Source organism: Trachurus japonicus, chromosome 3 (genome assembly GCF_045865225.1).
Source record: "Trachurus japonicus isolate A0001 chromosome 3, Traja_1.0".
In the NCBI taxonomy this organism is placed as follows: Eukaryota; Metazoa; Chordata; class Actinopteri; order Carangiformes; family Carangidae; genus Trachurus; species Trachurus japonicus.
The window spans coordinates 29576914-29588260 of NC_140909.1; the positions used below are offsets into that span (position 1 = coordinate 29576914).

The 11347-nt window shown below is 44.8% G+C and overlaps 1 protein-coding gene and 1 long non-coding RNA gene across 2 annotated transcripts; both read left to right on the forward strand.

Annotated features, from left to right (window-relative positions):
* The first annotated feature begins 4464 nt into the window (after positions 1 to 4464).
* LOC146990121 (zinc finger protein 862-like) lies at positions 4465 to 6186 on the forward strand. Its single transcript, XM_085772968.1, has 5 exons — positions 4465 to 4945; positions 5026 to 5195; positions 5309 to 5547; positions 5850 to 6107; positions 6172 to 6186. The coding sequence occupies exons 1-5, from the start codon at positions 4815 to 4817 to the stop codon at positions 6184 to 6186; spliced, it is 813 nt and encodes a 270-aa protein (XP_085629094.1). The 5' UTR covers positions 4465 to 4814.
* A 653-nt stretch (positions 6187 to 6839) lies between these two features.
* Positions 6840 to 9095, forward strand: LOC146990122 (uncharacterized). Its single transcript, XR_015035644.1, has 3 exons — positions 6840 to 6912; positions 7012 to 7164; positions 8916 to 9095. It is a non-coding gene; the product is annotated as an uncharacterized LOC146990122 (long non-coding RNA).
* Positions 9096 to 11347: the final 2252 nt, after the last annotated feature.

Here is an 11347-nt window from a genome sequence, read left to right on the forward strand (position 1 = left end):
TTTTGCATTAAGGCATTAACTTTGACAGCCTTTCCTACTTTTCACGTCAAGACGTGGACTGGATAGGGGGGCCACGGGCCGGTTGTGGCCCCCGGGCCGGGAGTTTGAGACCCCTGATGTAGTGGAAACGCGGCTTATGTTTCCTTGTTGAATTCATGAAAATAAATAGGAAGAGGAAACACAAAATACACACATCTCTACCATTAAGGTCAATGCTGCTACCTGCAGTGTTTCCTCTACATTCATTTAGCAGTGGCGGCCCGCCACTCCTAAATCCTAGCCGCCGCTCCTTCAATTTTCGTTGTTTTTTTTTTTTTTAAACGTCAAATAGACCACCGCCGCATCACACCTCCACCATCACAGCAGTCCTGCACTGGGTCGGGTGTCGCGAGTGCTGAGGTAAACTAGATAACTATCTTGCTCAGTTATCTACTCTTTGGCTCTTTGGAAGCACCCCCCACCCCGCCCCCGCTCATGGTTGGTGCCCGGTGCCATCGGCGTTAATTACTCGCGAGAGCGCGGCGTTGAAAGTGACATCACGTCAAGCAGCACCCAGGCAGGCACCCGACCGGAGTCAGAGTCAGAGGAGTGTCATCTTGAAAATAGAGCAACAACTTACTGGAGAAAAGGTAGACTTATTAGCTTAAGAAAACTTATAATATTAATTGCATAAGTTTAATAGACACTCGCAAAATATTGATGGCCAGCTAAGGTTACGTAACATATCGGTAGCTTAATTAATTGGGCCCGGTGCCAACTCAGCACAGTCAAATCAGTGTCGCTAACGTGAGTAGCCTAAACTAATGATAGCATTAAGCTAATACACGCCATGATGTAACTGCTGACTGCATTTTCAGATGAGCTTGTTCAAATATTTCTCAAAGAGAAAGACACCTGATGAAGATGATGCTAGTCAGGTATCATTAGCCTTTTACTGACTCAAGTGATGATGGTTAGGTAAAAAATTCACAATGTTCACACTTCTAATTAAAATGTGATGTGAGTGTAAATTATCTAACGTCAATGTTTTCTGTAATCGTATTAGCCAAGTAACATTAGACAGGGAGGAGCAGTAGAACAAAGTGAAGGAGAGCAGAGTACAGCAGAGGGAGAGCCGAGTGAAGGAGCAGGAGGACAAAGTGATAACGCAGGAGAGAGAGATGAGAGTAGAGGAGAAAAACCTAAAGGGAATCAGGCTGGGACCCTAAATGGGTTGAAAAAAATAGCCGGTTCCACTCATGGCTCTACCACACAGATAATGGTGAGTGTTGAATCTTTTTTTTTTTTTGCATAATATACATGTAAATATTTATGTTAAATAAATAAACAATAAAATTAGGGCCGGGACTCGATTAAAAAAATTAATCGAATTAATTAGAGGCGTTGTAATTAATTAATCGCAATTAATCGCATTTTAATTGCATATAAATATTTGACCTGAGAACAGTCAGAAGCATTTTTTTTCACATGGATTTTAGTATAGGCTACCATTGAATGACTGAATACAAAACATTGTTTTTTTTCAAGGTGGTACTTAACCAAGACCAACAGACTAGGGATGCAAATTATCGATTAATTCATTCATCGATATTTGATACATACAGATTAAATGGTCTTTCCTTCCAATACACTATGATGATTACTGTAGTATTTAACTAGGCTACTTAAATCACAGTAGCATAAACTGATTTGTTGAACTCAGACTGATGTAAACATTAATAAAACTCAGTAACCAATCACACAGGCAGCTCCATGTTGTCCCTGTGTGATGTTCAGGGACAGGTCAGGACAGTCTGAAGACAGACAGCTCAGAGGGTGAAGTCTTACTGTGCGTTCACACCAAAAGCTTCCAAAGCGTCAAAAACGCTCAAGGGTGGGCGTCAGACAAGACAGCTCCCAAAACGGCAAATATTTTCAGCCGCTTTGGCCGCTCGTCACGTGACTGGCGTCAAAGTTCGTTCGCGCTGGTCATTGGGGAGCCGAAATACAAAAAAAAAAAAAAAAAAGGCAGCCGACGGACATCTCTATTCTTTTTTTTTTTTTTTTTAAACAGATTTTTTTTTTTTTTTGCCTTTATTTGATAGCGCATAGTAGAGAATAGACAGGAAGGGGGAGGCAGAAAGAGGGGGAATGACATGCAGGAAAGGGCTGCCCGACGCGGGATTCGAACCGGGGCTGCCTGCGATGAGGACTGTAGCCTCTACATGGGGCGGGCGCTTTAACCACTGCGCCACGCACCGCCCCCGGACATCTCTATTCTGACAGGCTGCCGCCGGTTGCCGCTTAACCGCGTCATAGCTCATTACCCTAAAGTTAACCACGGCTCAACTTCTCATCTGGTGACGCTTTGGAAGCGCGGCAACGCCTGTTGACGCTTTGGACGCTCGGTGTCGCTGGGCGCTCATTGAAAATGAATTGACTTCCGGCGTTTTTGACGCTTTGGAAGCTTTTGGTGTGAACGTACAGTTATGCACCATGAGACACTGACAGGTCTGTGGCTACTAGTGATGCGCGGGCCGAGTTTTTTTCCAACCCGCGGGTCCCGCATCTATGAAGTATTTTGACCCGCCCCAGCCCGCCCCGCACCACCGCATCTATTTTCACAACCCGCCCCGACCCGCCCCGCTGCTATTAAACGCAGACAGAGGTGCTGTGTTGCCGGTAGCTTGTCAGTGTGGACTGTGGAGCTCATGAGGAGTGGGAGAGTCAGTGCAGCGTGTAGCAGCCGCGGTGGCCGCCGCCTCTCGTCCTCCCCAGTCTCTGCTCTCAGTGAAACCAACCCCGCTCTGCTGATGCGCCCAGCCGTCTCATCCGGTTCCCTCACATCTCCGCCGGCTTTCCCGTTAACATCAGCGCGGCCCTGATAACACACTCTGGACTTCATCGTCAGTTTTTTTAATGACCCGCCCCGACCCGCACCGCAAATAAAGTAAAGATTTCTTGACCCGCACCGCCCCGCCCCCGACCCGCGGGCTACGGGTCAGCCCGCGCATCACTAGTGGCTACGTCTTGACCACATATCAGCTGTTCAGCTGCAGCAGAGGAAACTCCACTGTTCTCAGCTTCCCCGCGACGAGCGCTTTTTTTTTTTTTTTTTTTTTAAACACGCCCCCCCTCCCCTCCCAGAGCGGAGCAAGCAACAAGCCTGCTGCTGCCTGCAGAAACCAAACGCGGCTTTGAATGCCGAGTAAAATGTCATATTCACAGTCACAACTTCCACAATAAAACCAAAGATTACCTGTTCAACATAAACTCAGCACCGCCGCTGCAGCCTGGGTCTCTCTGCACCGCGGCGCCGCGGAGCTCCAGGCCCCGACTCTTCCTGCTCCTCTTCCCCAGACACAGGACCCTGTCCTGGGTCACCCAGCGCGAGGAGTCTCCCTGTAGCATGAGGCTGTGCTCGGTGCTAGCCTACTAATAGCGGCGGCGCCAGCCCCGATGCCGCCGCTGTGCACCAGCTGCCGGTGATGAGGCGGTGCCAGTTGCCGTCGTCGTCGTCCCCGGCAACGGGACCGCGGCGACCGCTGGTACGAGCAGCGCCGCCATTAGCAGCCGTTAGCACAGCCTCATGCTACAGGGAGACTCCTCGCGCTGGGTGACCGGGCACATGGTGCTGTCTCTGGGGGAGATGAGCAAAAAAAGACCGGGGCCTGGAGCTCCGCGGCGCCGCGGTGCAGAGACCCGCTCAGGCTGTGGCTGGAAGCGGCTGTGTGACAGGGAGAGGAGGAAGACCAGGAGCTCAGCAGGGCCGCGTGTATATCGGACCACAGGACCATAATCGCTGTATAAATGATGTAAATAATAATTACCAATGCTCCAAATCGTAGACCATAGCTTTAACTCGTTACTCACTGGTTTCTTAGCGATGGTACAGCCTGAGGCCAGTATACAACAGGTAACAGTGTTGTTGTCTCTTTTCACCTCCTCTCTCCCTTGCAGTGATCAGTGCATGGATGTATTATTATTATAACAGTGTTGGCAGCTTGTTAGATGATTGTGCTCCAGTGTAATCAGTACGCCTGAAACTCATCCAGTGAGAAACGTTCCGCGGTGCAAAATAAGTGCGATCAAATGCGTTAATTTTTTTAACGCGTTAATTTTTGTGTAATTAATTAATCGTAATTAACGCGTTAAAGTCCCGGCCCTAAATAAAATACATAATAAATTCATTGTATTTGGAAGAGCAATCAATAATGTCACTGACTTTACTCTGTCCCTATAGGAATGTTCTGCCGCTTATGTCGGCAGCATAAGCAGGCACCAAAAAGAGGAACAGGGAAGCGGCCTTTCATTGAGGCAGGCTGTAAACTTTACCGAGTGGATTACTTGGATAAGCACATGAGTACGGAACACCACACACAGAGTGTGAGGTCACAGGCCCTACTGGCACAAGGTGACTTAATAGGAAGTCATTTTAATTAATCATCATAAGTAACCTGCTTTGTCTTGCAATAACATTATTTGTACTTGCTTTGTATAGGTACCTCTGTTGTGGCTGCCTTTGACCCAGTTATTGTATTGGAGCATGAGGCGGTCATTGGGGGGTTTAAATGCCTCTACTATTTAACCAAACGAGAGCAAGCACATCACACAAATTATCCAGCTCTTCTTGAGCTAGCCGAGTTGCTAGGATGTGACTACTTCGAAAAGTTGAAGGTAAAAGATTATCATGCTACTGTGTATTGTTTACATTTGCATATCATCACTGCAAGTCAGCTTGCCTCTATCTGTCTGCCTCAAAAATTGTAATTAATATATTTAACTTCTAGATTGGAAAAACCACAAACTACCGTTCTCATAAAATAATAGATGAGATGTTGGAGATCTTGGCTGCAGTAGTGGAGGAGCCAATTCTCAGAGACATCCAGTCCTCTGTGGCTATTGGACTGGAAGTGGATGAGAGCACAGATGTCTCTGTGAAGAGGCAGCTAGATCTGCATGTCAGGTAAATTGAGAGGACAATAATCAATGACTGAATCAGTAATACACATATGTTGAAGATGTCTTTTTAACAATGTTTTTCAGATATATGAACGCAGAAGGCGAACTCTACAGCCAGTTTCTTGACCTTGTGCATGTTACTGATGGGAAGGCAGACAGCATTGTCACAGCCATAAAGGAAGTGCTGGACAAAAAAAAAGTCCCAACCGAAAAACTGTATGGATTGGGAACAGATGGAGCTGCTGTGATGACTGGTATGAACTTGATTGCAAGCGGAGTTTATTTTACTGCATGTTTATAGCGAGCATGAGGTTAGAGAGAATTTGTTACATGTTTTGATATATATTATTTTCTTTTCTCATCACAGGAAGGTTGCATGGTGTGGCAAAGCAGTTGCAGGATGCCTTTCCCTGGTTGCTGCCAGTTGCCTGTGCTGCCCATCGCCTGGCCCTGGCATGTAGAGATGCTTCATCTCAGGTTCCTTACATGGCTACCTTTAGGTACCACCTACAGCAGCTCTACTTATACTTTCATAACAGTGCCAACAGAACTGCTGTTCTGAAAGCTGCAGCAGAGTCCTTGGGCCTTAAGGACTTAAAAGTAAAGGTGAGATCATAGAAACACATACTTTTAAAAAGGGACTACAAGGAGTTTTGGAAAGCGTGGTGTTTTCACACTATGCAAGCCTACCACTAACTACTAAATAATAATAACAAATAGACAAAACGATATTATCGAAAATTGACCCATTAACAAGTGTGGGTAATGTAGATTCATCCACATTAATATGAGACTTTTTTTTATAACCAAAAGCAAACTCCTCGGGGTCTCTTTAACACTAGGCATTATTGTGCATAGACATACTTTCTGTCTCAGTCTTTTATCTTAACAACTGAAATATTTTTTAGCAAGTGAAGGACACACGCTGGCTGTCGCAGCATCTGGCAGTTAGCACTCTGCAAAGGAACCTGAGCGCAGTACTGGGTGCCTTGGCGGAGGAGACAGAAGTAAACAAGTGTCCAGTCGCAAAGGGGCTCTATGGATTCTGTTCCACATATAGGTTTGCTGCTGCGCTCTACCTGCAGGCTGATGTGTTGCCCCATCTTGCTCGCTTGTCCAAGATTTTCCAAAAGGAAAATGTTAACTTTCTGGCAGTAAAAGAACAGGTTAGTTTCTATTTTATTAGTTTCTATAATCTATTACTTTAACATGTCTCTCTCTTAATACAAGAGTAGAACAAGTTAGACCATTAAGCATGACATTTTGTACTGGAAAAAAATATTTTTTGTGACTGCGTTTGACAATGACATGCCTGAGAGCCATCCGGGACGCTGGTGATGTGCAGCCACTTGGGTCATTCTTGGCCCAGCTCCATAATGATCTGGATGATCCTGCAGGGTTAGGGGCCTTTGAGATCCACCACGAAGAAGAGAGGGGAAGGAGAGGCAGAGGCCACGTTGACTACAACAGAGACATGCTCTGGTCCCGGTTCAGGACACAGGTAATTAAATTTACAACTGAGTTAGTGAAGTAGTTCAGTGTTTTGTATCTTATTTTTTTATTGGCTGTCCTGTTTACTTATCACCATTCATGTTATATTGTTATTGTGATATTTTATTTTCAATATATTTTGTATTACAGGGCACTTCTAGGAAGGAGACCTAACTCTTAGCTTATCTCCTTGTTTAAAGGTTTGTAAAGGTAATCAAACTCTGTACTTATTTTTTGTACCATGTTTAGGTAATGGTGCCATATCTTGACGGTCTCCTGGACAGCCTTGAAAGGAGATTTGACAACCTGGGGATCATTGGGGCCTTTCATGTGCTGGGACCAAAGGCAATTAAAGTAGACAATGCTCTCATCACAGAGGACCTGAAGATGTTGTCTAAAAAATTCCTGCAGCAGCCTGAGACCATTCTGCTGCAGGAATGGTCATCTTACAGGCAGCATTTACAGTCAGGAGCTTTTAAGGTAAAATGTTAGGTCAAAATTAATGGAGGAGATCATCAGAAAGATGATGGAAGAACCTATTTAATGACATGTCGCCCTTCTGTGTTTAATGTGTTTCAGGATATGGACCAAGTGACAGCAATGGGAAAACTGTCATCCCAAAATGACGAGTGGGCACAGTTGTACCCCTCCATGAGCAAGCTGGCAGCCATTGCTTTGACAGTTCCCATCTCCAGTGTAAACTGTGAGAGGGACTTTTCCACAATGAATAGGGTAAGACATTTGTAATATATCATCAGACACAAACTAGAAACACTTTTAAAATGATTAGGGTGTAGGACATTGGGAGAAACAATCTCAGGGTTTCCCCCAGTGTATTATAAGCCTGGTGGCCCGCCAGGCCTTCCTTGCCCCCCCGCCAGGCTAAGCATCGTTTATTAATTTTTTTAATCAGTTTTGATACTCCATAAACACGTGATCAGGTGTCTTTTTCATCACCTGACAACGTTACAACTTCGTCGCGCATAACGGGACACGTCACGGACATCCTGCTCCTCAGACCGCATCTATGATCAGCCCGCTGCTTCACCAGCTGACCGAGAGGAACGCACCGAGTCCCCGTTAACGTGAGCCGAGCCGCAGCTCCAGAGGCTCAATCAGCTGCTGCAGCTGTTAGCTGGTAGCTGTTAGCTGGTAGCACGTCGTCCCCTGCCATAGATATCCCCTGCAGCGTCAGAACTCCGGACTCCTGTGAGCCGCGGGGCTTTGACCTGATGTGAAAATGAGCCATTGTTTCATTTTTCAGCTCGTAACGTTTGCGATCACACACGTTGTCTTCTCTGGTCTAAACAGTAGATCCGTGAGTGTCACGTTTCCATGACGACTGACCGGAAAAAGAGTATGGTACAGTCATGGATGTATTATACAGTACGTCATGTGTAGCCTCTGTAACGTGACTCCAGATACAAAAAATCTCGGAGAAAAGAAAAAAAAATCTGAGAAATAACGCTACACTTCAACAATGGAGACACCAGGCAGTAGTTTTTTAGTTTTTAATGCAAAGAGTTGATGTTATTTATTTAAAGCAGATATCAGTGGAATGTTTTTGTTAATATAAGTCCTAAATAGTCCTATTTTCCGTCAGCAATCACTTACATGAAGTATTTCAGCCTAAACACGAGTCTCTCCGTCACTCTGCTCTGCTGTAACCTGAGGAGAAAATTTTCCTTGTGGGATACAAGTGTTATCCAATGAGGGGAGAGAACGGCATGAAGGGCTGTGTGTGCAGCCAAGGGATGCGCGTGAATGTGGTGACGTAGCACGAGGACCAATTGATGCCTGACAAGGGCGGGGGCTGCTAACTCATGGTGCGTTCAAGGAAACTCGTACTTTGTGTTTTTCCTTCCTGTGAAGTCATACCAGTTCGATCTGGTACGAGTTCACGGGTCAGAAGTTACGAGTGGCCGTTATAGGGAACTTTCACAGACAACAGGACGGTAAAAACACGAGCTACGGGTTACCTGGAACGCTACCAAGTCGTAGTTGTGACTTGAAGCTGTAACTTACGGTTTCAAAAGCCTGCCTTGAACACAGCATTAGCCGAAACGGCCGTGCCGGTGATATCTGCTTTAAATAGTTTTTTAGGCTACAATTTGTGGTTGATTGAACAGTAGGCTATTTCAAGAGTGCCTTTCTGTAAGACTCTGCTGTTTAAATATGTTACATAAATGTCTTATAATAACAAATGTTTATGATAAATTATAATATTTTCAAATTTCCAGTCAACTTTTAACATTGATCTTAAGGCCTTATGGAATCACGCCTTCTAAATGCTACTGCTCCATTAATGAATCTGTTACCTACAGGGCCCTGCCATCAGTCAATGGTCAGGGTCAGGCCCCTGTCACAGAAAAACACGCTTGGGGACCGGTGGCCCGCCGATGGGCCGCCGGTGCCACCCTACCACCGGGCTTAACAAGTTTTCTGGGGGAAACCCTGAATCTCATTATTGTTTCTATTTGTAGGTGAAGACTGACTTGAGAAACAGGCTGCAGGGGGATCACCTTGCAGCATGTATGCTGCTAAGCATCAGTGGGCCACCTCTTGGACAGTTTCCTTACGACAGAGCCTTGGAGCTGTTTTATAAAAAAACAAGAAAAATCCAATGTTCTGAGCCTGGGTGCAAACTTTGCCGCTGATTCTCCAGCCCCATTTTTATTTATTGTTTTATAATTATTTTATTTTATTGTTGTATTGTTGTTATTTTTCATCATTTAAAAAGCAATTGTCCATGCAAGACAATCAATAAAAAGGGGGATTATGCTGGTAAAGTAAAATCTGAAGTCAAGTGTCATTTGTTTACGGCGCCACGGCTCCCCGGAGAGCCTGCCCCCGCTGCTGAAAAAAATCCTAGAGGAAACACTGTACCTGGCTTATAGACAAAATATTGTAAATCTACTGAATAAAACCAGTGTACACTCACTTTATATCTCCAACAAAACAATTCTATTCTATCAAAATCTTTCTATGATCATTGTTCAGGTTCCAGGAGAGGACCATCCAGAACCATGACACACTGGGTGCTCCAGGACTGTGATACATGGTGTGGGTCCATGAACACAAATAGTCTCTTTGAGTTTATGATGGCAAAAAAAAAAATAAAGCTGCTGATTTAAGAGTTTATAGCCTGCACCAGGAAAATGATATCAGAGGGTGGGAAAGTAAATTTCTTTCTCATCACATTAAAGGTTTCTCGGCCACAAACACACACAGAAGATGAGTCTGTGATGTGGTTATGGTTTCATGTGAATTGAAATGTATCACCTCATCGTGGTTTATTATGGTTAAATATAGATGCGACTGGCTGCGGGCTGTGTGTTTGTATGTGTGTGTGTGTGGTCCTCCAGGTTTCCTCTGCATCCATCACCGTGGCAGCACCGGACAAACCAATCTCCTCCCTGTCTCTTCTCATTCCATCACACTCATCCAACCAGCAGCTTCATCAGCCGCCCGCCGTTCAGAGACATGGGGAGGACGGATCATCTCGCTCTGAGATGGACTGTCCAACCTCCGTCCGTCCACACTGGTCCCATGTGACCCATCTGTGCTCTCTACTGCTCCCTTCAGAGCAGGAACAAGTTCACACCCCATCCACGTTTCTTTATCTTTATCAGTAACTAACGAGAAGAAGGGGACAAACAAGACAGAGACCCATGTTGAAAGGTCAGTGCCGATCTTGGACAAACATCACATTCATCCTGTATTTATTTTCCCAAGGATCTGCTCGAGAACCTCTGATGCAGATTTATTTTTAGTGACAACCAAAACTCTCACAGAACAGGTTTCCTTTTTCAAGTATCTGTGGCATAAGGATAATAGGGATAGGCATTTCAAGCTAAAGCACTATTCAGTAATCACCAGGATTCAGGAGCTATTCCATCCCCCACACCCAAGTAACAGCACTGATTCTCATCACAGCAGTACCGTTCAATAAAGTCCTTGTTATGGAATCAGAGCACATCTAAATGGGGACGAGGTCTCCTTTCCCGGGCGTAAAACTACATGAATATTCTCCAGTACCGCTTCTCAAAGGCCACACCTTGCAGAGTTCGCACTGCACCTCAGTTGCATTTGTTTTTAATTGGAAATAGTTCCACGGAGAACTTTCTGATGACTGTAGTCATCTTTCTATGTTTCTTCTGTCTTTCCATTTTCTTTCCTGCTCCTGCACCAGTAAAAACAAGGGTACATTTAGTACACATTTTTTCAGACAAGACAATAAATAGTCTCCTAAACTAGGCTATTTGTTTTTTTACAATTCAATGACTAATCAAATATTCTAAAATCGTTGCCCATCCCTAAAGGAAAAACACAAATTTTATGACTCAATTAATACTATATTATGATAGATTTTCTGTTTTTACCATTTTATCAAAAATTTAAAAAAGTATTTTCAGAGCTCAATGACCTTCAGGACCTTCACACAACACATGTCCTTCAACCCTCCTCAACATTGAATGATCTCAGTTGTCATGGTTACAAAATATGTGAAGTTCTGCTTTCACATGAAAATCGAACACCAGTCTCCTGTGTCACATTCATCCCTCCACCACAACCTCTTCTTAATGTGGGCTTTGTAGCTTTATAATACATCACCGCACCTCACCCTTTGCTCCTGTCATAATCATTACGACCACTATTTGTTTTTAGTGTTTGAGGTTGGGTATGATTATTTATCTCATATTCAGTGCACAGCGATCGCACAGGGTTGTGATTGAAAGCCCAGGAATCTGGCCCGAGTCATGTCAGCATGGCACACCTCAAATTAAAGCTGCTCCTCCACTCATGCACATGACAACCCCACGGCGCCTCCTGACATCCTGTGGTTATGTGACTGTATTAAAATGTCCCTGTTGGATGTCTGGGAAGGTGAGTGGGAATCAGTCGACGGCATTAG

Excerpts from the sequence above, each read along its gene's own strand:
- LOC146990121 (XM_085772968.1), top strand. The coding sequence starts at position 4,815 with ATGTTGGAGATCTTGGCTGCAGTAGTGGAGGAGCCAATTCTCAGAGAC. Across the intron at positions 4,946-5,025 it reads CAGCTAGATCTGCATGTCAG|ATATATGAACGCAGAAGGCG; the intron begins GTAAATTGAGAG and ends AATGTTTTTCAG. Across the intron at positions 5,196-5,308 it reads TGGAGCTGCTGTGATGACTG|GAAGGTTGCATGGTGTGGCA; the intron begins GTATGAACTTGA and ends TTCTCATCACAG.